Raw genomic sequence first — 24,807 nt, 5'->3', positions numbered from 1 at the left:
CTTTGTCCCATGCTATAAATGATTTGTTGGATGTATTGTAGGGCATAACATCTCCAAGTGTTTCCATATCTCCACATTTATACTTTAGCTCAACATGTGCGCTAAGAATCTTTGATACAGTAACTGCCACCTTATCTTCGCCAAGTCTTCGAAAGTGGCAAACTGAATTGGGATCACTATCATGGATTGTAGCAAATGCAACTACTTCTCTTTTGCTACATAAAATCACATCCATCCCTGAACAAAATCTATAGCCATCTCCTTTGTGAGAGTCCTTTGCAAGCAAGCTGCAGTAGCAACAATTACATAAATATTAGTCTCTTTTTAATAATCTACTCATTTATTATAATTTTTAATTAGTACTTAATTTATTGGTGGGAGAAGTTATCCGATCAAGTACTCATCAGATGGACACGCCAAGTTATCCTTTGCATGGTCGATCGAGCATTAAATACTATTTTTGCTCTAGTGTCATGCACATCTGTAAAAAAACACGATGCTAGGTATGTTATCCGATCAAGTACTTATGGGATGGGCGCGCCACTTTGCATGTAAGTCAATTCCACCTAGTTGAAGGTGCTTTGCATGGTCGATCGAGCATTAAATACCATTTTTGCCTTAGTGTCATGCTGGGCTTACCTGCATCACCCTTAGCCTTTTGAGAAGGCTGTCTTGAACCATTGGAAGGCTGATTTGCTGATGTCTTTGCTTGTCCCTTTCCTTTAGGCTTGAATTTTGAAAGCATGGCATGTTCACCTGCTCGTGAAGCCATGTTTTTCCTGGTCTGCTCTTCCTGCAACATAAGTCCTATCAACTCGTGAAAATTGAGAGGATTTGCACCCCCCCTCAATGACAAATTTAGCGAGGTATGAAAGCTGAGATAAGACTCAGGAAGAGAATTCAGAGTAGTGGTAATCATCTCTGAATCAGGAATGATCTCATTAATATTCAGCAATTGCTCTCGTAAATCCTGTAGCTTTGTGAGGTGCACTGACATGGAGTCACCCTCTTCCATATGTGTATGAGACAATTCTCTTTTCAAAAAAGACACCCTGGCATCATTCCGAGCTGCATACATGCTCTCCAAAATATCCCATACTGCCTTTGAGGTCTTACACGATCGGATATGCAGAATGATGAATCTTTTCACTGAAAGAGAAATACACAACAAAGCTAAAGCATCATGTGAATCCCATCTCTTTTGCTCTGGAGTAGTAGCTATAGCTGCACCAATAACTCGTCTTGCAGCTGTACCCTGTGCACGACCTCTGCCTCCTCCTTGCTGGGGAGGGGTATTAGGTACCACATTTGCTGGCCGGATCTCATCCTCATTTACATAGTCCCACAAATTACAGGAAATCAGAATGTTGCGTACCATAAAACTCTAGAGGGAGTAGTTGGTACCATCCAGCTCACCCTCTTGTGAGAGACCACTGAACTGGAAATCATTTTGATTTTGCTGGGCCATGTCTGAGAAAGAAAATACAGCAAATGCAAATCTGAATTCCCTTGCTGGGAATGGAGTGCACAATTCCCAAACAAAAAACAGCCAAACACTAGCTGAAAATGCAACTCAAATCTCTGTAATGTCTCTGTCAGAAATCTGCCAGAGCATCCAATCTCTCCCAAAACCTGCCAAAAGTGCTTCAAAACACTTACAGAAAGGCAGTGTGAACTGAAACCTGCAAAATTGCTCTCCCAACACAAAAGCCCCAATTTGTGGCTTGAAATTGCAACCAGAAAGGGGCAATGGTCTAAAATCCCCAAAAATGCAAGAAATTGCAGTGCAAAACTAAAAGCCCCAAATTTCGAGTTGAAATTGAGCCAAATTTTACCCAAATAGTGAATCTCCTGCAAAAGCCCCAATTTCTTGGCCAATCTTTGCAATTTGCTTGCAATGTGTGCCAAAAATTTTACAAAAGCCCCAAAATTGTAATGTGTCTACAAATGATTCAGAAGTCCCAATTTCTCTGCAAACAGAGATGCAAACAGAGATACTCTTTGTTGAAGCTGGCGCAGATTTGTACGGAGGCTGGTACAGTACGGTCGTTGGTACAGTACGGTCGACCTGTACGGAGAGTACAGACAGCTATACGAAATTCGTATGCGTTGACGGTTGTACGGCGAATGCACGGACAAGTACTGCGTAGGAACTGCAGTACGGCGCATATTTGTACGGAACGGATAGTACGGCACAGGCACGCATGGAACAGATAGTACGTCGCATTAAATGATGGTACGACGTTAATCTCCAAAAATCCGTGCGGAAGTTGTACGGACAGTCAGCGCATGACTGTACGGACGACGAGCAGAAAGAGCAGGGAGCAGGGTGGCTGGGCAGGGAGCTTGCGGGCAAGGAAGCTAAGAGCAGGGTCTTGCTGCTCTGATACCAAATGTGAGTACTAAGGGAGAGAGAGCAGAGTGTGTGAGCAAGAGAGCAAGAGAGTAGGAGAGTGAGAGCTGAAAGCAATAGTTGCAATAGAAGAGTGTAATACAACTGAAGAGTGGGATAGGTTTTGTCTAAGTGAGAAAACCTTATCCTTTACTAACCGTAGTTAGTGAACTAACTGTGGTTAGCGAAAAAAACCTCTAAAATGAGGGAAAAGTGCCCCTAACCTACTTATTACATTACATTGGTCACTGCTAAATTATAACAATAATTCTAACAGTGCTTGCAATAGAAGAAGTGACTAATACAAGAAGTGGGATGGGTTTTGTCTAAGTGACAAAACCTTATCCTTCAGTAACCGTAGTTAGTGAACTAACTGTGGTTAGGGGGAAAAACCTCTAAATGAGGGAAAAGTGCCCCTAACCTACTTATTACATTACATTGGTCACTGCTGAATTATAATAATAATTCTAACACCCCCCTACAGTGCCAATGTCATGTACAAGGAAATGATCAATCACCAAAAGGAGGTAAGTTCAGGGCACTGCGAAATGCCTCAAACTTTTCACATGGAAGTGCTTTGGTGTAGATATCTGCAACATTGTCATGTGTTGACACATAGATCATACTGATCTCTCTTGCATGCAACTTCTCTCTGACATAGTGATAGTGAACCTCAATTTGCTTCGTGCGAGCATGAAACACGGGATTCTTTGCCACTGCTATAGCACTCTGACTATCAGTGAGAATCGGAGAAGGACCCTCCAATGAAGATCAGCAAATAAACGACGCAGCCAAACACATTCAACTGTCGTTGTGAAAGCTGCCCTGTACTCAGCTTCACATGAGGAGGTAGCCACTGTAGACTGTTTCTTGCTCAACCAAGAAATGCAAGAAAGAAACAATTCCCACTGGTGGACTGCCTAGTATCATAGTCTCCAGTCCAATCTGAGTCAGTGTAAGCATGCATCTGCAAGTCACCCCCCCTGGGAAACATCAAGCCAAAAGACTTTGTACCTTGCAAGTATCGGAAGATGCGTTTTACAGCCTGCCAATGCATAATCTTTGGGCTGTGCATATACCTGCTCACCTGAGAAATTGAAAATTGAATAGCAGGTCGTGTATTGCAGAGATAAATGAGGCATCCAACAGCCTGACTATAGAGTGTGACATCAATTGATTCACCCGCTTCATGCATTGTAAGTTTCAGCCCCGGCTCCATGGGAGTGGACATAGGCTTGCAATCGTGCATGTTGAATCTGTCCAAGAGCTTTTGAACATACTTGGACTGAGACATAACAATGCCACGTTTCTCTTGAATAAACTGGATCCCCAAAAAGAAATGTAACAAGCCCAAGTCTGACATATCAAATATAGCTTTGAATTGGGCCTTGAAATCTGCAATTACTTCCTCATTTGATCCGGTGAGCAGCATGTCATCTACATAAAGAATGATGACCAGAATATCCCCCCCATCCTTCTTGATGTAGAGGGTGCTCTCAGTTGGACTATTGTGCAGCTCCTTGCTGGTCAGAAGGGCATTAATTTTGGCATACCATGCACGTGGGGCTTGTTTCAGCCCATACAAAGCTTTATTCAGCTTGCATACTTGAAGTGCATTTTTTGAAATTTCAAAGCTCGGAGGTTGGTTGACATAAACCTCTTCCAACAAGTCTCCATTAAGGAAAGCTGTTTTAATGTCCAACTGATGAACATTTCATTCAAAATTTGCAACCATGCCTATAACTGACCTGATGGTTGTCATCCTGGATGTAGGAGCAAAAGTCTCCTCATAATCTATGCCCTTTTTCTGAGCATATCCTTTTGCAACCAGCCTTGCCTTGTACCGATCAATGGACCCATCTGGTTTTATTTTGACTTTGAAAATCCACCGTGTACCTATGGCATTCTTACATGGTGGCAAATCCACAACATCCCAAGTCTAATTTTTATGAATGGACTGCAACTCATCGTGCATGGCATTCATCCAATGCACATTATCTTTTGCTTCTTCAAATGTCTCAGGCTCCTCCTCATCAAGAAGAGTACCTGCATAAGCTGATTCAACTGAATGAGCTCCCTCCATGTGCCTTACTGCACTACGAGTTCTGCCAGGCAATGGAGCTTCAAGCCTACTCTCCCTGAGAGTTTGAAGCAACCAATGCGGGACTGTTTTGGTTGTGTGTATCTCTTGAATTTTTTGCCTGACAACTTCATCTTGTTGAAAATGGGGAGAAGGTGAGAGACACATGATTGGAGACGAGCTGAGGCACGAACTAATGTGGATTGATTGATGGGGGATAATCACAGCAAGTACATAGCCTCTTTTATAGGCTGGGCAAGCCTTATCTTCTCACACAGACACCTCATAGATGAGGTCACACAAAAGAGAATCTAGATTCTATAATCTAGGTGAGGAATCACATCTACCACATGAGGTGGCACAAGTGGCCTCAAGACTCTTCACACTCACACAACTATAGGACACTCCTAGGACTCTAGGACCACACACACTAGGACTCCGATTCCAACAAACCCCCCCTTCGGAGCTAGGGTGAGAGATTATGACATCATCCAGACTGTGCATCCCAGGCAATCTCAGAGGCTAACAGCTGAGCATAATTCAGAGGTTGAACCAAGCACTCTAATGACTTAGGTGTCAACGTGATCAGAGACTCAAATCTGAGCATGGATGCATGACTAACTCATAGGTCTAGGGAGTACACCAACATCCTGGAACTCGGCCATGACTGATAAAGGAAAGACATAACAACCCCCCCTGTCTCCTAACTGGGTACATGGAAATAAGTGGAGCCTTTTATAGGACAAGGCACACAAAATGACAAAGTATTAGATCATTTTAGGGGGACTACCCACGGCAGAGTACCTAACACACATGACTCTAGAAAGCCCACTCTTCATCTATTACCTCATGGAGGGATAGACCAGAAATAGCAGCAGTGCAGGCTTGTTCCTCAGGTCCAGAAGGTGTAGCTTCATCGTCTTCGTCCTCGCTCTGCTCCGCAACCAGATTGGCATGTTCTTTGGCTTGTACCTTTGCCATTTTCTTGAAGCAACGATCCTTTGGATGGCCAAGTTTCTGACATTAATTACATTTAAAAGGTTTTCCGTTCTTCTTGGGCTTATTCTTGAGAAAGAATGCTTTGCCAGATTCGAAGGAAGATTCTGCTTTCTCTGTAAGCCTACGGTCCTCATCAATGAGATGCGCTACCATATCCTTAAAGCTCATATTACGGCTGACTCTTAGGACAGCAAGGATCTCATTGTACTTGGAAATGTCTTCAATATTGGAGAGAAGTACATCAACTTGATCATCATCTTCAACAATGGCTCGGATGGCAGATAATTGTTGGAGAATTGACCCAAGATTGCTCAAGTGTTCATTGAGGGTTTCAGTTTCCTTCATCTTGAGCTTGAAGAGTTTTTGTTTGAGAAATACTTTGAAATTATTGATCTTATTTCCAAACAAATTCTCTAACTTTTCCCAAACGTCGTTTGTTGTCTTATCAAAATCCACATGGTGGATAAGGTTGTCAGCTAAAGCTAGGCCTTTAGCCTCTCTCGCAACTGCTGCCTCGCTCAACGCTGATGGTGCCTCGAACTCCGGACCTTCAATTTACACTACCTCCTGCATTGACTAGTGAGCTGCTGGCTGAGAAGATGCCCGCAACTGCATGAAGGAGCTGATCTACATCGACATGTGCTACGGTTGGACTGTTGCGCCGTACAACTTGACCTCTGCAGCTGTTGTATGATTTGCCATACAATCTGCCGTACTACCGTACGATCTACCGTATTGACGTACGATTTGCCGTACAGTAGGCCCGTACCAAACAGCCTCGAAATCTGCGCCACTCGGATGCTACTGCCCTGATTCTCCTCTCCCCGCTCCAAATGCCTCACCAACGGCCAATCCTTTAGCCAGCCCAGAAGCCCCTTCATCGACCTACAAGAAGATCGCACAGCCCACTGCAAATCAGCCGTACAGCCTATACGGCTTGCCTGCCGTACGACTGTACCTGCAGCATACAATCTTCCGTACAACCCTAACCCAAAAATTTAGGGCTTTTCTATCCTATGTCTTCCTTTGGCATAATTGAAGCTTCTACCATGTAAAATTTGGGCCTTTCTTGAAATTTGAGTAAACATTGTAAGGGATTTAGACACTGGATGTAATAACAGCTAAGACCTTCCCACCAATGGATAGCATAAAAAACTCCTCGTTAATCAAGAAATTCTCACAGAGCAATTTCCCAACTTGGCAGACAAAACTCCGGCTTCTTCTTATGCGAGAAGGCATATGGAATATCACCAATGGCAAGGAGCCAAAACCGCAAGGAGATGATGCTAGAATCAGTTGGTAGGAGAACCAAAATGATAAAGCAATGGCTATTGGCACAGCGTAGAGCAGAAGCGGGAGCAGAGTGGCGCAGCAGAGTGGTAGCTAAGGATGGGCAGGATGCTTCAGCATGGCTCTGATACCAACTGTTGAAAATGGGGAGAAGGTGAGAGACACATGATTGGAGACGAGCTGAGGCACGAACTGATGTGGATTGATTGATGGGGGATAAATCACAGCAAGTACATAGCCTCTTTTATAGGCTGGGCAAGCCTTATCTTCTCACACAGACACCTCATAGATGAGGTCACACACAAGAGAATCTAGATCCCAGAATCTAGGTGAGGAATCACATCTACCACATGAGGTGGTACAAGTGGCCTCAAGACTCCACACTCACACAACTATAGGACACTCCTAGGACTCTAGGACCAGGACTCCGATTCCAACACATCCACACCCTGAGGTTGTACCAATTCAGCTGGGGGCTGAATTTGTACTTGTGGAGCTGGCGGAGGTTGCTGTAAATTTTGATTTTCAGTGGGGAAACCAAATGATATAGGAAGCATCCCCTCAAACACATCATCTGAAGAGGCCGTAATCTAAAATTCAGCATTTGTATGTGCAGAATTGTAGCAGGATTGTAGAGACGATAGCCTTTGCTTTGTGAACTATATCCCACAAAAATGCATTTTAGTGCCTTATCTGACAACTTGTGTGTGAACTCCACAGGCACGTGGGCATATGTAACACAACCAAAAACTCTGAAGTGGTCCACTGAAGGCTTTCTCCCATGCCATGCCTCATAGGGAGTGATTGTCTTCAAAGCCTTTGTAGGAGCCGGATTTAAAATATAGTTTGCACACATGAGGCCTTCTAGCTAAAACCTGTGAGGCAACTTCTTACTTGTGAGCATGCATCTATTCATTTCCATGGCGGTTCGATTCTTCCGTTCAGCTTTGCCATTCTGTTGAGGTGTAAGCCTCACTGTAAGCTGATGCATAATGCCTTTTTCTTTAAAAAATGTCTCAAATTCATGAGACATGTATTCCCCCCCTCGATCTGTGCGAAGTGTCTGCACCTTGAGTCCTGTCTCATTTTCAACCATAGCCACAATGTGTTTGAAATGCATAAGCACTTCATATTTTTTAGTGGGTAGTTCAAATACTACAGCCACTAATGATGATGACCCATATGCTTTTTTGACTTGCAGTTACGATCCTTCAAAGGATGAATGCTCTTTCAGTGTTGATGAGACACTACATACTTGGTATTTTGATAGTGGTGCTTCAAAGCACATCACTTGCAAGAAAAATCTGTTTGTAACTTTGCATTCTTCACCCACCAAGAAGAAGGTCACTTGTGCAAATAATTCTTCTCATTCAGTATGTGGACTGGGAGATATTATTCTCACATCCACTGATGGCACAGATTTCAGAATTTCAGATGTACTCTATGTGCCAGGTATAAAGAAGAATTTGCTTTCAGTGTCCTCACTCAATAGAGGAGGATTTCAGGTTGTTTTTTATGATGACAAGTGTGCAGTCAGAGACAAAGAAAATGAATATGCTTTGAGGTTGTCTAGCACTTTGTATCGAGGTCTTTTTCAGCTTGATTTATATGAAAAAAGATCCCATCTTGCATTATCAGTTAGCACTCTCACTGCTGCAATGCACAATGCGGAGTTATGGCATGCCAGGTATGGGCACATGAGCTATGGCAGCTTAATGACACTTTAGAGGCATGATATGGTTGATGCATTACCTCCTGATACCAAATGTTACAAAAGGAGAGTGAGAGAGCAGGAAGCAAGAGAGTTGAACGTAGGGCTTGGAATAGAAGAAGTGACTAATACAAGAAGTGGGATGGGTTTTGTCTAAGTGACAAAACCTTATCCTTCACTAACTGTGGTTAGGGGAAAAAACCTCTAAATGAGGGAAAAGTGCCCCTAACCTACTTATTACATTACATTGGTCACTGCTGAATTATAATAATAATTCTAACACTTTCTTGGTTACATGTCAGTACAATCCTGATGTTCATGATGCTTGTATGGCAGCTTCAGATGTTCGTGATGCCTGGTTCTTTGATAGCGGTGCTAGCAAGCCCATCACTTCTTATAGGAAGTTATTCAGCTCATTGGAGCTTACATCTAAGGGGGGCAGTGCCACATGTGTCATATACCGTGAAAGGTATTGGGCAAGTTGCTCTTACTTCTGTCTTTGGTGGTATTGTCACTCTAGAGCATGTGTTTTATGTTCCAGGCATTCGTAAGAACCTAATTTCTATTTCAGCCATTGCTACATGTGACTTTCAGGTTATTTTTGATGGTGTGAGGTGTGCAGTGTATGATGTTACACATGCCTCTACCTTGGTTTTGACTGGCACATTGTCTAGCGGTCTTTACACACTTGATGCTTATGACAGATGTTCAGATGATGATGCTGCACTTGCTGATGCACATGCCTTACCATGGCAGATACTCATTTGTGGCATGAGAGGTTTGGACACCTCAAATGTGGAGCCCTGGTGAAGTTATATAAGGAAGATATGGTTGTGGATCTTCCCAAAATGCATATGCCTACAAACATGTTTGTGAACCATGCTTACTTGGTAAGATGCACTATGCTGCGTTTCCCAAGGATGGGAGAGTTGGTGCTTCATGTAAGATTTATCTGGTTCATAGTGATGTTTGTGGACCCATGAGGGTTGCAACTCTTGGGAGGTTCTACTATTTTGTTACTTTTATTAATAATTTCACCAGGTACACTTGGATTTTCGCATTGAAATCCAAGTCTGATGTTTCTTCATGCTTCAAGCACTTTATTGCCTTGGCTGAGAATGAGAGTGGGCTGCACATTGCTCACATTAATAGAGACAGGGTAGGTGAATACATGTCGAAGGAGTTTGCTGTTTTTTTGGCTTCCCGTGGCATTAATCATCGATGCACGATGCCTTATACTCAGCAGAATCCTGTGGTTGAGCGGAAGAATAGATCAACGATGGAAATGGCCAGTGCATGTTGAAAGGCAAACATTTGCCTAATAAGTTGTGGTTGGATGCAGTCATGTGTGCAAATTACATCTTGAATAGATGTCCTACAAAGGCATTGCAGACTATCACATCTTATGAGGCTTGGACGGGTCGTAAGCCTCGCATTTCCCACATGAGGACTTTTGGATGCTTAGCTTATGCTCATGTGCCTTCACAGAGACGCACTAAGTTGGATGATAAAGTTGTTAAATGCATTTTTCTTGGGTATAGTTCAGAGAGCAAGGGCTATAAGCTATATCAGCCCCGCACGGGCAAGTGTTTTGTGAGTCGGAATGTTGTGTTTGATGAATCTTCCACTATGCTTTGCTGGACTGTCAAAAACAGCCCATTGTTGATGCCCCAGACATATTTGACAGCTTGATGCCTTTGTTTCCATCCGATGCTCGGGATGATGTTCCATCTGAGGTTGTCCCTCGTCCATCTGTTGGTCATTTACAGCCCCATGTGCATGCAGAAATTCAGCCTGATATGCCTATCATTGATCAGGATCATTTGCACCGAGCTCTTGACCAGGAAAGAGCAGAAATTCATGAGCCTAAAAAGGTACCCCGTTGGCTCCTTGACACATTAAAAGACAGCAAACAAGACACTCCTCTGCCAGCCCGTACGATAGCAGCTATCCGGAAAGAGCATGCTAGTTTTGTTGCTTATGCTTTGGTTGCTACAGCATGCAATGAAGAGCCATTATGTCATCAAGATGCCTTTCAGAATGATTGTTGGATGAAGGCCATGTAAGCTGAATTGGATTCTATCCATCAGAATGACTCTTGGGAGTTGTGTGATTATGGCAAGAATGCCATTGGAACTAAGTGGGTTTACAAGATCAAACGGAAAGCTGATGGTTCAGTGGACTGTTACAAAGCCCGTCTTGTTGCTAAGGGCTATGCTCAGCAGCATGGCATTGACTTTGAGGAGACTTTTGCTCCCACTTCCAGGATCACTACCATTCGCATCGTTATTGCCTTTGCTGCCCACTTTCATTGGCAGATACATCAGCTTGATATTAAGACAGCTTTCCTTCATGGGCATTTGCAAGAAGAGGTCTATGTTTCCCAACCTCCTGGCTTTGAGGTTGACGGTTCTGAAAGCAAGGTATGCCGCTTGAAAAAGGCCCTCTATGGATTGAAGCAGGCACCTCGGGCTTGGTATTCAAGAATTCATTCTCATTTGCTCACACTTGGCTTTCAGAATAGCCCTACAGAGGCTACCCTTTACATCCGCAAGCGTGGGACAGATTTGCTGATTTTAGTCCTTTATGTGGATGACATGCTTGTAACTGGGACACATGCTCAGCAAATTGCAGATTTTAAAGTTGATTTGCAGCAGACATTTGCTATGTCTGATCTTGGTCTTTTGCACTACTATCTGGGCATTCAATTTGCTAGCAGTGAAGGGGGCATTTTAATGTCACAATCCAAGTACATTGGATAGCTTTTGCAGTGTTTTCAGTTTGAGGATTGCAAGCCATTATCCACACCATTAGAGACTGGTTTTCACTTCTTTTCTGAGGATGGTAGTGGTACGTGTGATGTCACTCTCTATCAGCAGGCAGTTGGTTGTTTGATTTACCTATGCCATACGAGACTTGATCTACAGTATGCTGTCTCACAGTTGAGCAAATATATGCACAGCCCATCTATGCACCATTGGTATGCCGTGAAGCGTGTTTTCAGATATGTTAAAGGCACTCAGCATTTAGGCCTTCTTTATGGGGCTGATACTTCACTTGTCATGCATGGGTTCACTGATAGTGATTGGGCTGGTTGTTCAGACACTCGTGTGTCACACAGTGGCAACTGTTTTATGCTTGGTACTTCATGTGTTTCTTGGTTCAGCAAGAAGCAAAGTACAATTGCTACTTCTAGCTGTAAAGCTGAGTACAGAGCGGCTTTTACAGCTATAGTGGAGTTTGTTTGGCTTCGGAAGCTACTTGCAGATCTTTGTGCATGTCAGACTACTCCTACCGTCATCTTCACTGATAGTCCGAGTGCTTTGGTTGTCGCACGGAATCCATTTTTCCAGCTCGCACAAAGCACATTGAGGTTCACTATCACTATGTCAGAGAGCGATTATCAGCAAGTAATATTGAGTTGTCTTATGTTCCCACTGAAGACAACTTGGCAGATCTTTTTACGAAGGCTCTACCTCAACCTAAGTTTGAGGCTTTTCGGCAAGCTTTAAACTTAGTACCTTTTGTAACTTGATCTATTGTACTCTATATAGTCATAGGTTGCTATATCCTACGGGACGAACATGTGCAACCATGACACTAGATATTTAGGTATCTTGAGCCATGTTCAAGATACTTCAGCCCATACCATGGAGAGGGGTTTGTAGGCTATCTCATGGGCTATCCATAGATGCCACTCATACCTTGGTATGAGCCTTGTAGGCCTAGTTATAGTCAGTTAGGACTATTGATACAGTTAGTTTATGTACCATCTAGGTCAGTTAGGACACTTAGTCCAGTTAGGGCAGTTAGCCCTAGGGTTTTGTAATGTTGGCTCTCCCTTGAGCCTCCACACTTCAGTTTTGCGGCAATCTATTACAGCATCTCGTTTTTCTCCATTGTGCTTCCATTGCTTCCAACACCCAACACCATGCCCCACTCCTTTTGCAGTTCCCTTCATGTGATTTGTTGGTCTCAGTGGGAGCAATCAAATTCAACCTTCATTTACTGGGCTAGATGTATATTGCCAAAATCAAATTCATCCAAGGACATGACAATAATTCACATTGGTTATGTATTTCATTTCACTATTTGGAAGGTGAATTGGTGTGTCACGAACTCCTTTGGTTGTTAACGTCTTGCCATTACCATATACATTTCTTGGATTCTCGATGCAAACATTCAAATGACTATTTTGGGGTTTTAGAGTCTGAATCCATCAACCGGCAATCCAAAGTGAAATGATTGGAAATTGGGATGTTTTGTGATAGCCTATCATTCTCACAGAGATGGAGCTTCCCTTGTGCAACCAAAATACTCACATAAAACCAGAGAGTATGGTTTAATCTGCGGTACTGCAAATTGCCCATTTTGACTGCAAATTTTCCACAGAATCGTGGTACTTCAAACATGTCAAGCTTTTGTCTAAGAGATCTTACAAAAAAATAGTCACAAAACCTGCATCACAAACAAATTATTGCCATTTGCATCATTATGAGGTAAACCAAAATCAGCAAATTTTGTTAGAATTTTGGGCATTTTCTCAATAGTCTGGACTCTGAATGGTATTTGCAGATGGGCTAGTCTTGAAATTTTAGATGAGTGAGAATTTTGCACAATTGCATAAATTGAAGTTCATACACACCACACATGCCTAGAAATGCAAAATTTGAATTCCCATAAAGCTCTTGCTATAAAAACAGCAGCAAGCACATGCAGATTTGAAACACCAAAACACATTTATGACCTTTGCGTATTAATATGGTTTTTATTACTTGTGGCTTATAGATTCTGCATCTGCGTTGCAAATCTTCACGAAATTGCAGAGAAAATGCAACGAAACAGGCTGAAACTTACCAGAAGGGACTTAAGTTTTCAGAAAGAGTACAGATGCATTTTTGATTGGTTGGTAGACTTTAGATGTTTAAATGGATAAGGGATTAGATTATTATTGAGATGCACTACTGCATGCTTGCATGCCCGTACACCCATGCCCATGTGTGCATACAAGACTTTATTTTATCATTATTTCCAATTAAATTTCTTTCTTTCAAATGAGGACCTTGAGATTGATCATTAATTTAAAATTCTAAAGTATATCCGTTAAGCTGAAATAGACATGTATGAATGGATTTTCCATAAACTTATTTCAGCCATGAGGTTCTTGATCTAACTGGGTTTTATATTCCGTTTTGACAGGGAGGGTCGATGATCTGTATGAAGCCTTGGAAGTGATGGAGGAACATAATCAACAGCTTAATCCGAGGGCTATGATTGTCAATAGAAAGGGTAGAACTTTAGTAACTTCTTGGATTGAACCTCTTCAAAAAGAAGCAGAACTTGGATATGAGATTGACTACATAGCAAGGTGAGGTCAGATGGTTGTACAATGCAAGGAAGGCATGTCTGATTGTAGAGTTGGCTGGTTGCTACATTCTAGCAAGGGTGTGGATAGCTTCCAGGTTTGGTTGAGTGTTGGTCAGAATCTAGACGGGTTGTCATTTTTTGGCCATTGTATTTTCTAGTATGGTCGATCATTTTCATTGAATGTTTTATATCCATCAAAATTTACCTTCTTGACCATAGATATCCACTATTGTATTCTAAGCTATATCAAACCCTTTTAGTCTATGACCTTGTGGATTGTCCTTTCAACACAACTATGTTGTTATTGCAATTTTAGAAAATCATATTGCTGCATAACTCTGTTAATATAGTCCTTGGGTCGTCTCCTTCCTTTTTTCCTATGGGATTTAGCAAGCATTTTTACATCTTTTGGAACTCATGCCTTTTAAGGGAAAGTGATTATGGGCAATAGCGATGCATGTTAATTATGAAACGAACAAAAGGGAGATTTTCATTTACTTTGGCCTGATGCTGATTCTGGCTCCAAGGGAAGCAGATATGATGTTATTAGAATATTGGAAAGGGGGGAGGGTTACTAGATGGACTGCAATTATTAAGATAATTTGAGCCGACAACAAAGAACAAGGTTTCAAAATAAAGTACAGGGAGTTAGATCAAGGAAATTGGGGAACATAAGCCAACATATGCTTGGAACACACTATATGGCTTTGCTGAACGCTGTAGATAATGTATGCCCACAGAATATGAGAAGGGTGTGAAATAACAAGCTACTTCCAACAATGATTCATGGAACTAGGTAAAGATATTGGCAAGTGATGGATGTTAATGGGCTGAATGCTTGAACTTGTTTAATGCAAGCCATGGTCTAGCATTCCTAGATGATGGCAAAACAATGTAGGAAACCGTCTTCGTGAATGAGTAGCTACAGTTCAAACATGAAACCATATGACATTTGATGGTAATGGCAAAGCTAGTTGGAAAAATCATGGCACATTGAAGAAGAAAATGGACGAGGGAGATTGATTATTCACTCACTTCCGCCGAACTATTATGACAGAACTGAGCTACCGAAAAGGAAAGTTTTTGCCGTAGTACTCATGGTAGAGAATGGAAGACATATGCGAGATGTTGAAGTATAAAGCATTAGTAGCATGGATATATGATGTCTCTTTGCCTATTTTTCTTTATCCAATACTTTGTTTGTCCTTTGTAGCATTGAAGTTGAAATGTACTGGAAAGATCATAGCAAATAGGGAGGAAGTGATGGTCAAAGCTTATGTCTAGTTACTGAAAATGCCTCATCGTTACATCCATAATTGGACTAACTAGAGCTTTAACCACGATTGGATAAGGTTAAGTGCAGTCTAACTAGGGGTGAGGAAGAAACCTAAGTTTTAGATTGAAGCTAGCATGGATGAGGTTTAGATTTGGTGGATAGAGCTTATCCAAGAATAGCAAGGCTAATCCTAGAAACGTGTGGCTAGCAAGCTATTTGGCACATGACTTTTGTTCAGAGCTAGATGATAAGGAAAGTAGGAGCTAGGCTTATAAATACAAGCTAGGGATCAGTTCAGAGGGATGTCTTGGGAGAATAGTTTCAAGAGATGATAAAACATGTTGGCCTAAGTCCTAAGCTAGAGGAAGGGACATGTGGTATGGAACATCATGACTTGACCCTTAGGCGAACTAGCTTCCTTGATACTCTAGAGCTCAGGCTTTGGGGCAGTTCAAGGTTTTGAACCTTTTGGCTTGGTGGTGAGCTTGCTTAGGTCTTGAAACGTAGTGACACTTGTTGGTGGTTTGATTTGCTAAGCTAGTGGGTACTTACTCATGGTCAGTATTCGTAGGCAAAGGCCTTTACAAGCCAATCTTTGAGATTTCAAGAGAATCTCGCTGAATCAAGCAATTGAATCATGTAATAAGAGTTTAAACCTATGGTTGAGTGGTGAGCTTGCTAGCCCCTGAGGGGTCTTGATACCTAATGATGCTAGCAAGTTGTCATTTCGATTTACAAGGTTAGTACTCGTAGTGGGAGCTTACTCAAGTTTGAATTATGGATGGGTGGTGAGCTTGCTTGGTCAACCCTAAGTGATCTTGGTACCTAATGATACTTGCTATTGGTTTGATTTGCAAGGTTAGTGGGTTCTTACTCGGTTACTACTCATAGGCAGAGGCCTTTACATTGGTATCAGAATCAATCTTTGAGAGTTCTAGAGAGTCTTGCTGAATCAAGCGATTGAATCATGTAATGAGAGTTTGAAAGAAATGAACATGCTTATGGGCAAAGAAACTTGTTGCCGTGGGTGTTCATCATCGCAAAGAAATCAATCAAAACAATCTTGTTGACAAGAGATACAAGATTTATATAACTAGTGTATTGTGAAAAAGAAGTACATAGTACTTGTACTTAGACCTAGGACTAAGTGTCCTAGGTGTCACATAGGACTAAGTGTCCTATGTGGCATTTAGTCCTAGGTGTCACATAGGACTAAGTGTCCTATGTGGCATAAAAGGCACAAAATAAACTAAGTGTCCTATGTGGCCTAAACTAAGTGTCTTTCTTTTGTTTTTCATAAAAGTTTTTGTTTACCTCTTTTTTCTTCTTTTTCATTTTCTCTTTTATTTTCTTTGTAGATTTTTGATCTTTAGAACAACAAAAATTCTAAATTTGTATGATTGGACTTATTCTAGTCTTACAAAGGTATATATAAGTGCCTATACCTATGCCTACAAGGCACATATCAGGGCCCATAGGGCATCACTAGAACTGGAAGAAGATGGCCTACAAACCCCCCTCCATGGTATGGGCTGAAGTATTCTGGAAACGTCTCAGAATACCTGGTATTTTCTGATCATGGTGGCACATGTTCATCCAAAAGGATATTGCCACCTATGAATGTATAAGGTATGTTAGATCACGTAACAAAGGGAACCAAGTGTAAAGCCTGGCGGAAGACTTCGAACTTGGGATGAGGAAGTGCCTTTGTAAACAGATTTGCTATGTTGTCCTCTGTGGGAAGATAGGACAACTCTATGTCTCCTGCTGACAACCGCTTTCGAACATAATGAACTTCAATGTGCTTGGTACGCGCATGAAACATTGGGTTACGCGCAACAGCCAAAGCACTCTAGCTGTCAGTGTAGACCATAGTGGAGGATGTCTGGCGAAGACCAAGATCTGTAAGTAACTGTCGAAGCCAGACACACTCTACTGTAGCGGTGAAAGCTGCCCTGTACTCAGCCTCACAACTGTTGGTTGCTTCTTGCTAAGCCAAGAGATACATGAATTGTCAAGCAAAAAACAATTGCCGGTATGTGACACTCTGGTGTTGGAACAACCTGCCCAGTCACTATCCGTGTAAGCATGCATGGTAAGTGAGCCCTGATCACCATAGAAGAGGGCTAAATTCTGAGTGCCTTTGAGATATCTGAAAACTCTCTTCACTGCTTGCCAATGCTGTGAGTTGGGCATGTGCATGAATCTGCTGAGCTGAGATACTGCATACTGTAAGTCAAGTTTGGTGTGACATAAATAAATAAGGCATCCAACAGCCTGCTAATAAGAGTGATATCACATGGTGGGCTCCCATCATGAGCTGAGAATTTGAAGCCAGGGTCCATTGGAGTAGAGATTGGCTTGCAATCCTCGAACTGAAAACGATCAAGAAACTGTCCAATATACTTGGATTGTGACATCATGATACCCCCGTCAACATGAGCAAACTGAATGCCCAAATAATAGTGGAGCTGTCCCATGTCTGACATTTCAAAAATCTGCTGTAAATCAGTCTTGAAAGCTGCAATATGCTGAGTATCTGGGCCCGTGATGAGCATATCATCCACATATAAAATCAGCACTAAAAAGTCAGATCCACTCCCACAGACATAAAGAGTGGGTTCTGTGGGGCTATTCTGAAAACCAAGGGATAGTAAGTGTGCATGAATTTTGGCATACCATGCCCTCGGTGCCTGCTTCAAACCATAAAGGGCTTTTCTAAGCCGGCATACCTTGTTTTAACAACCTCAAAGCCAGGAGGTTGTGTGACACATGAAGAAAAGCAGTCTTGATGTCAAGTTGGTGCACTTGCCAATGATGATGGGCTGCAATGGCAATGACACATCTAATGGTAGTAATCCTGGATGTGGGAGCAAATGTCTCCTCAAAGTCAATGCCTTGTTGTTGGGCATACCCTTTTGCAACAAGACGGGCTTTGTGTCGATCTATACTGCCTCAGATTTCCTTTTTAATTTGTAGACCCACCGGGTACCAATGGCATGCTTGCCGGGAGAGAGATCTACTAATTCCCATGTGTCATTTTTGGCAGTGGATTGTAACTCAGCTCTCATTGCATCCATCCACTTTTTGCTGTCAAAAGCATCTTTATGGCACAAAGGCTAGCTGTAGCAAGGAGTGCAAACTCAAGAAAGTCACCATGCATCTGTCTATTCCTTGACCTTGTCCAGGCAGCAAAAGGTTGATCTTGTTTGCTGTCCCTCAATGTATCAAGAAGCCATGTGGGAACTTGCCTTTGCTGTCTATTGAGAGCTCTTTCTTCAATCACTGCATCATGAATAGTGGGATCATTTTGTGTTGGAAGAGAGACCTGCAAATCAGCATGGGGTACTAGCTGATCATTGCTTGTTGGAGGGCCTGCAGGAGGCTCATGTTGCTGGTCAAAGTCCCCTTTTGAGGAAGGCAGAGGTAACCAAGAGTCAAAGGCATCAAACATGCCAACTTCTGGCTTTAGCTTTGCAGTCCACAAGAGGAGAAGCTGAATGTTCAGCAAAGATTACATCTCTATTGACAATAATCTTCCCAGTATTTGGTTGGTATAATCTATACCCTTTGCTCTCCTGACTGTAACCAATAAATATGCATTTGATTGCCTTGTCATCAAGCTTATGTCTCAGCTGAGATGGTACATGAACATATGCAAGAGACCCAAAAACTCTCATATGTGAAAGTGAAGGGTTCCTGCCTTTCCATGCTTCATAAGGTGTAACATTCTTCAATGCCCTTGTAGGTGATCTATTCAGCACATAGTTGGCACACATCACTGCATCAAGCCAAAATTTATTGTGCAAAGACTTGGCCTTAAGCATGCATCTGGCCATCTCCATAGTGGCCCTAGTTTTCCTTTCGAAATAAGGATTATGCCGAGGAGTGTAGGGAGTAGTGCATGAGTGAACAATGCCTTGTGAAGACAAAAAAGCATCAAACTCCTTTGACATATACTCTCCCCCCCTATTTGTGTTGAGGGTGACAAGCTTGCATCCTGATTCATTCTCAACCAAAGCTTGCATCCTGATTCATTCTCAACCATATTCAGCTACCTCTAAAAGCATAAGAACACTTCAGATTTGTCTTTTAAAGGATATACCCAGCAATATCTTGTGAAGTCATCAATGAGAGTCATGAAATATTTGTACCCTCCAATGGAAGTTGTCTTCATTGGGCCATAGACATCACTGTGTACTAGCTGCAATTTCCTTTGTGAGAGTTTTGGACAATTCTTTTGAAAAGGAAACTGATGCATCTTACTCAAAAGACAACCCTCACACATATGTTTGGAAACTGTGTGAGTTTGAGGTACATCATTAGCCATTTGCTGTGAATGTAGCTTTGCAAGAGCTCTATAATTGAGATGACCCATTCTCTCAGGCCAAAGATGAGTTTCAGCAAGCTTTGAATCTGAAATAGCAAATGCTTTAATAGAAAGTGCAGTTGAGTGATGATCAACGCGAGAAAGACCCTTTTGCAAAGTGCTAGTGAGAACTATGGCATTGTCATCACGAAGATCATATACTAGGCATTTGTATCCATCAAAAATCACTCTGAATCCTGAAGTGGCAATTGCCGAAATTGAAATCAAGTTGACTTCAATTCCAGGCACAAAAATAACATTTGTCAAAGTGACAGGATGGTTTGAAATGGATGTGAGCTGCACATCTCCAATTCCTTTTACAGCATAGGAAGCATTATTAGCACATGTGACAGCCCCCCCTCGAGGTGCATCAGCTAAAGAATGAAACAACTGTCTGCAAGATGTGACGTGCTTGGAAGCATCACTATCAAAATACCAAGACTGAGCATCATTAGCAGTAAAGAGTGCATGAACTTTGGAGGGATCAAATGAACAATGGACAGCCCATGCCCAATCATTCTGGAGAGCATGTGCATGTGAAGCATCTGCTGGCTCGTGGGATTCAATTACATGTGAGGCATTAACTGTCAGTCCTGCTTTCTTTTTCTCCGAAGCAATGCGCTTCTTGCATTCTGAAATGTCATGTCCAAGCTTGCGACAATAGTTGCATCTTTTCTTCTTTGACTTATCTGCTGTATTTTTAGATGCATGGGAAAATTGCAGCTGCTATGCGCAGATTTTGGCTTGCCCATAGGCTTGGAAGCCTTGCCTCTTCCTGTCTGCTGTGAAGCAAATGCATGATTAGGAATAATGGCTTGTCTATTAGCTCTACTTTGCTCTTCCTGCAAAAGCAAAGTAACTAGCTGATCAAAAGAATAGTGGTCTGGATTACCCATGGCCACTAACCAAAGGGTTGTAGAAAACCCTTGATATGTATCTGGCAGTCCATTCAATGTGGTACTGACAAGCTGTGAATTTGGCACCACCTCATCAATGTTGGCAAGTTGTTCCATGAGATCCTTGACCTTTGTCAGGTATGCATCCATAGAGTCACCTTTATTCATGTTGACTTCCTGTAATTGCCTTCTCAAATATGCAACACGTGCCTCATTGCGAATTTGATAGAGAGAAGCTAATTTATCCCAAGCATCCTTTGCTGTCCTGCAAGACCGGATGTGTGGAATCATGATTTTCTTGAATGATAAAGCAATACAGGAATGTGCATTTGCATCTGTTGCATCCCATCTTGATTGTTCCTGAGTTGGGGGAGCAGCAGTAGAGGTGCTAGAAGATAAGGCATCAGAAGGAGTACCCTCTGTAGAGGGACCAGCAGTAGAGGCAACCACTGTAGCATTGACTGGCCTCAGATCAACCCAAGAAAAAATATTCCAGAAATGCCTTGTAATAAGAATATGTTTATGAGATAAGACCACATCGGACAATTGGTGCCATCCAACTTATCATCTTCACGAAGAATGCCAAATAGATCATGATTGTTCCCAGCCATTGCAAATGGGATACCCTGAAAAACACCTGAAAATCCAAAAGCCTTCAGGCTATCACTGCAAAGAGCTGGCTGTCCAAAAATGACAGCAAATATCTGGTGCAGGTACGTTGTCTGTGCGGGCTATGTGTACGGGCGTCGGTACAGTCGTATGGACTGTACGGATGGAGGAGCAGGTAGGTTGAGAGGAGCTGGTGCAAGTCTAGGAGCAGGAGACGAGTCAAACGTGGCTCTGATACCATTGTAGGATCGTGAGACAAAAGAGAGAGAGTGCAAGGTTCAATGAGTCGATAGATGAGTAGCCGTCACGTCAACTAGTGTATTGTGAAAAAGAAGTACATAGTACTTGTACCTAGACCTAGGACTAAGTGTCCTAGGTGTCACATAGGACTAAGTGTCTTATGTGGCATAAAAGGCACAAAATAAACTAAGTGCCTATACCTATGCCTACAAGGCACATACCAGGGCCCATAGGGCATCACTAGAACTGGAAGAAGATGGCCTACATATATGAGCTAGCCTAAGACAATTATGAAAGAAGTGTTATTAGCTGTGATTTTGAGAGCCTGAATACTGCATAGCCTAGGTAGGAGAGACCTGCAACAGCTGTAGATAAGCACGATTTCTGTTGAAATCAAGGCAGCAGCGCATATGTGCAGTCTATGTATGAGCTCAAGCTTGAATATTCTGGAATTTAGTGATTCCCAATAGTAATATTGTGATTTGGATACAACAATGGAACGAGAATTAGATGATTGAGTAGTTCTAGCTGCTGGATCTAGACAAGAGATTGGTGATTAGGCAGAAGCTTAGGTTTGGACAGTACTTAGGATCCTGAAGTATAACAACATGATGTGGACCAAGCCCAAACTTATTGTACATGTTGATGAGATTTTGTGCATAGAGACTGTGTAAGTGACGAAGGAATCACAAGATGGTGGAATGATCAGTGCATGGCAGATGCTAGGCTGCAAGTTGTGGCAAGTAGAGTCTTGGCTGGCAGCTGTAAAACGCAGGAGAGAGATGCATTTTCTTTTTGCAATTAGCTATTTTGGAGGTTATACCTAAAGAAAGCTGAGGATACAAGCTTTCTTGGGCATGGCTCTCCCATTTGTAAGGCTGGCTTGTGAAGAAAGAAAGGATTGCTTTCTTTAGCTTATGGTGAGCCAAGTTTGACATAAATCTTGTTGGTGAAGTCAGGAGTATTGCATTTAGTTGGATGTCTTTTTTCTTGTAAAAGGCTTTTCAAGATATTAACACTAGAGGGAGGGTGAGTTTTATCGTGAGGTGCAGTTGGCCAGTCTAACCAGCCTGTCATTCCTGATGCCTCCTGCTATCATCACAATCTACTTTCGAGCTGCTCTGTTTCTTGTGGATTATTGTCAAAAGTAGGCCTCTTGTCCTTAGATTGCCACCATTTTGTTTTGAGAGCCGCCTTTTCTATGTGTGGCACTTACACCCACTAGACGTTTCATTCCGACCACCACCTTTTGTAGCCTATTGGCTCATTGCAATTTTGTGGAAAATCCTCCATAGCCTTTTCAGAGGTCTATTGTTTTCTGTCCTACACCCAGCTGATGCTGTGGGTGTTCAGATTGTAGCAGCATCTCTCTTTGGGAGAAAAGATCTTCACAAATATGGAATCTTCATGCAACAATCTCCTCTTTTGAGTAGGATTAAGCTTTTATCGAGATGAAGGACAATGTTATCCTTAACAGGCAATTGGGTGATCCACAGGTTATATTGAACGCGATCCAAAGGACGCTGACTCTGTTAAACAAAACCAACTATTCCTACTACAGATCACTGGAGCAGCACCGGAGTTTTTCCACCCAGCCAACCTTGCTGAAGCTTTCAAGCAGACAGAGAATTCCCAAATCGAACATACGTGAAAATCCCACTTCTCTTCTCTCTCTAGCTTCAACAAGCCCCATCTCCCTAGATAGATCTAGATGCTACATGTCATCCATATAGGGCCTTCCTAATGCAACATTTCACCCCTCTCTTGGGATGCTTTAATATCCTTTGCCCCTAGGCACATTCCTTGCATTAGGCCCTTAGCCTTAGATCCACCTAGTCTGGTGCTATCAACCCTCACCCAGGACCTTGACATTAATTCCTTCCCGATCTTTTACATGAAGCGCAAACAAAATAATTACAAACATAGATCCTTTAAGGGAAATGTCGACTGATTCTTCCGAGGTCATGCTACCTCGGCTAGAGCGTAACAGACTCTTTCATGGCAAGGTAGCATCTATAATCTAACAACAATAGGAGAAAGGTGTTTGGTTAGAAGATGACGACTCTGATGGTCGGTCAACACAATTTGAGGATAGATGGGATAATTTTGTGGATGATAAATCCACTATGAAGAGTGTTTGGGATATAACCGAATCCCTAGACAAAAGATTGGGTAGTTGAGCCTATTATGAGGCTCGAATAATTGTCTGGTGGATTATTCTTCTTAAGGAGAAATGTGTCCACTAAATAGAGTTTTACTTTTCCTGCTAGTTTGTTTCACGTGTTTATGAAATAAAGTTTTGTTTTATGGACTCTCAAAGATACTCAGGCCCGTCTTGCAGCATTATGTAAGCGGACAGTTCTACGGGACCACCACAAGATCCATATAGATCAGGACCTCATACTCTTACAGGTAGAGAAGAGACGTGTACCTTCTATAGCAATAGGACATTGCCTGCAAGGAGTGGGCAGTGGTTTGGGATGGGTGGCTCTTGATAGGCCCTTGGCGGGCATCTTGGAGTCCCCCTGCATGGGGGGGGGGGGGGGGGGGGAGTCTATTAGACTCAGAGCACCGAGACACTGACCTGCACTGTTTGGAACTATAATGGTACCTTATGAGCAAACCCAAGGGATTTCTTGGAGTCATACACAAAACGAGATATAGTTTCTCATACACAGGACGAGATATAGTTTTCTATGAAGAGACTCATCAGAGACCATAGTGTGCTTTGCCTAGAGATAAGTCATCTTTCACTGGGATGATTTGTGTAGAGAGACGTGACACATTTCAAATATCTTAGCCGACACCTCTCTCATCAAGGTCTCTTCATCACTCTTTGCCATTTCCCTTCCAATTCCTAATACTTTGCTAGAGATCTCCATGACGAGGCTGAAGCCTCACCCTACACAGTCCTACATTTGGACATTATGGATTCCTCAAGCCATTGGGGAGTCGTCCTTGTTCGAGACTTCAATGCAAGGACAGGTACGTGATAGGTATTGCTTTTATTTCTGAGCATGATGTTGCCCCGATCACCTCTTACTCGCACTCTTTCTTAAACATAGGAAGGATGCAAGACCTTATCATTTATACAATAGTCTGGCACCGATAGCCTTTTTCAAGGGGATTCATCTGCTTTCCACACGGGGGGGGGGGTGGCGCTCTAGCCTAATTGACTACCTCATGGCTTCCCCTGCCTTTACCATGCTCATCATTGACTTATCCCTCTCTGCGCTACCTCTCATAGCTGACCACACTAATCTTTTCTTTAGTTTATTCATCTCCCACCACATAACACACACCACATATATTGATGTCCACTTTGATCATAGCCTATTTCCCGAGTACTTAGCATGTCTATCCTACTCACAGATCTCAAGGACTTTTTGCTTTGGGAAGATCGAGCCGCTTTGATCACCCGCTCAATCTATGAGGTCGTCTTGCACACTTTCGCACACTCCACTTGCTCCAATTGCTCGTCACCCCTTGGCTTAGTTCCCTGCGATAGCTGGTACGATGATGAGTTTAAAGCATTATGTCTATTAGATCCAAGAGTAATCATCATCTTTCGAGCGAGA

The 24,807-nt window shown here is 42.4% G+C and overlaps 1 protein-coding gene across 1 annotated transcript in view; it reads left to right on the top strand.

Annotated features, from left to right (window-relative positions):
- PTAC3 (plastid transcriptionally active 3) overlaps nucleotides 1–24,807 on the top strand; it is a 145,275-nt gene that overhangs the window by 73,179 nt on the left and 47,289 nt on the right. The window contains exon 8 of the mRNA XM_087379130.1: nucleotides 13,672–13,840. Coding sequence (XP_087235256.1) covers nucleotides 13,672–13,840 — 169 coding nt within the window. The remainder of the gene's footprint in view (nucleotides 1–13,671; nucleotides 13,841–24,807) is intronic.

Source organism: Dipteris shenzhenensis, chromosome 9, assembly GCF_047967505.1.
Source record: "Dipteris shenzhenensis isolate YYH24624 ecotype China chromosome 9, Dip_SZ_1.0, whole genome shotgun sequence".
Taxonomy (NCBI): domain Eukaryota; kingdom Viridiplantae; phylum Streptophyta; class Polypodiopsida; order Gleicheniales; family Dipteridaceae; genus Dipteris; species Dipteris shenzhenensis.
The sequence above is the reverse complement of the archived record's forward strand: the minus strand, read 5'-3'. Positions and strand labels throughout refer to the sequence as shown.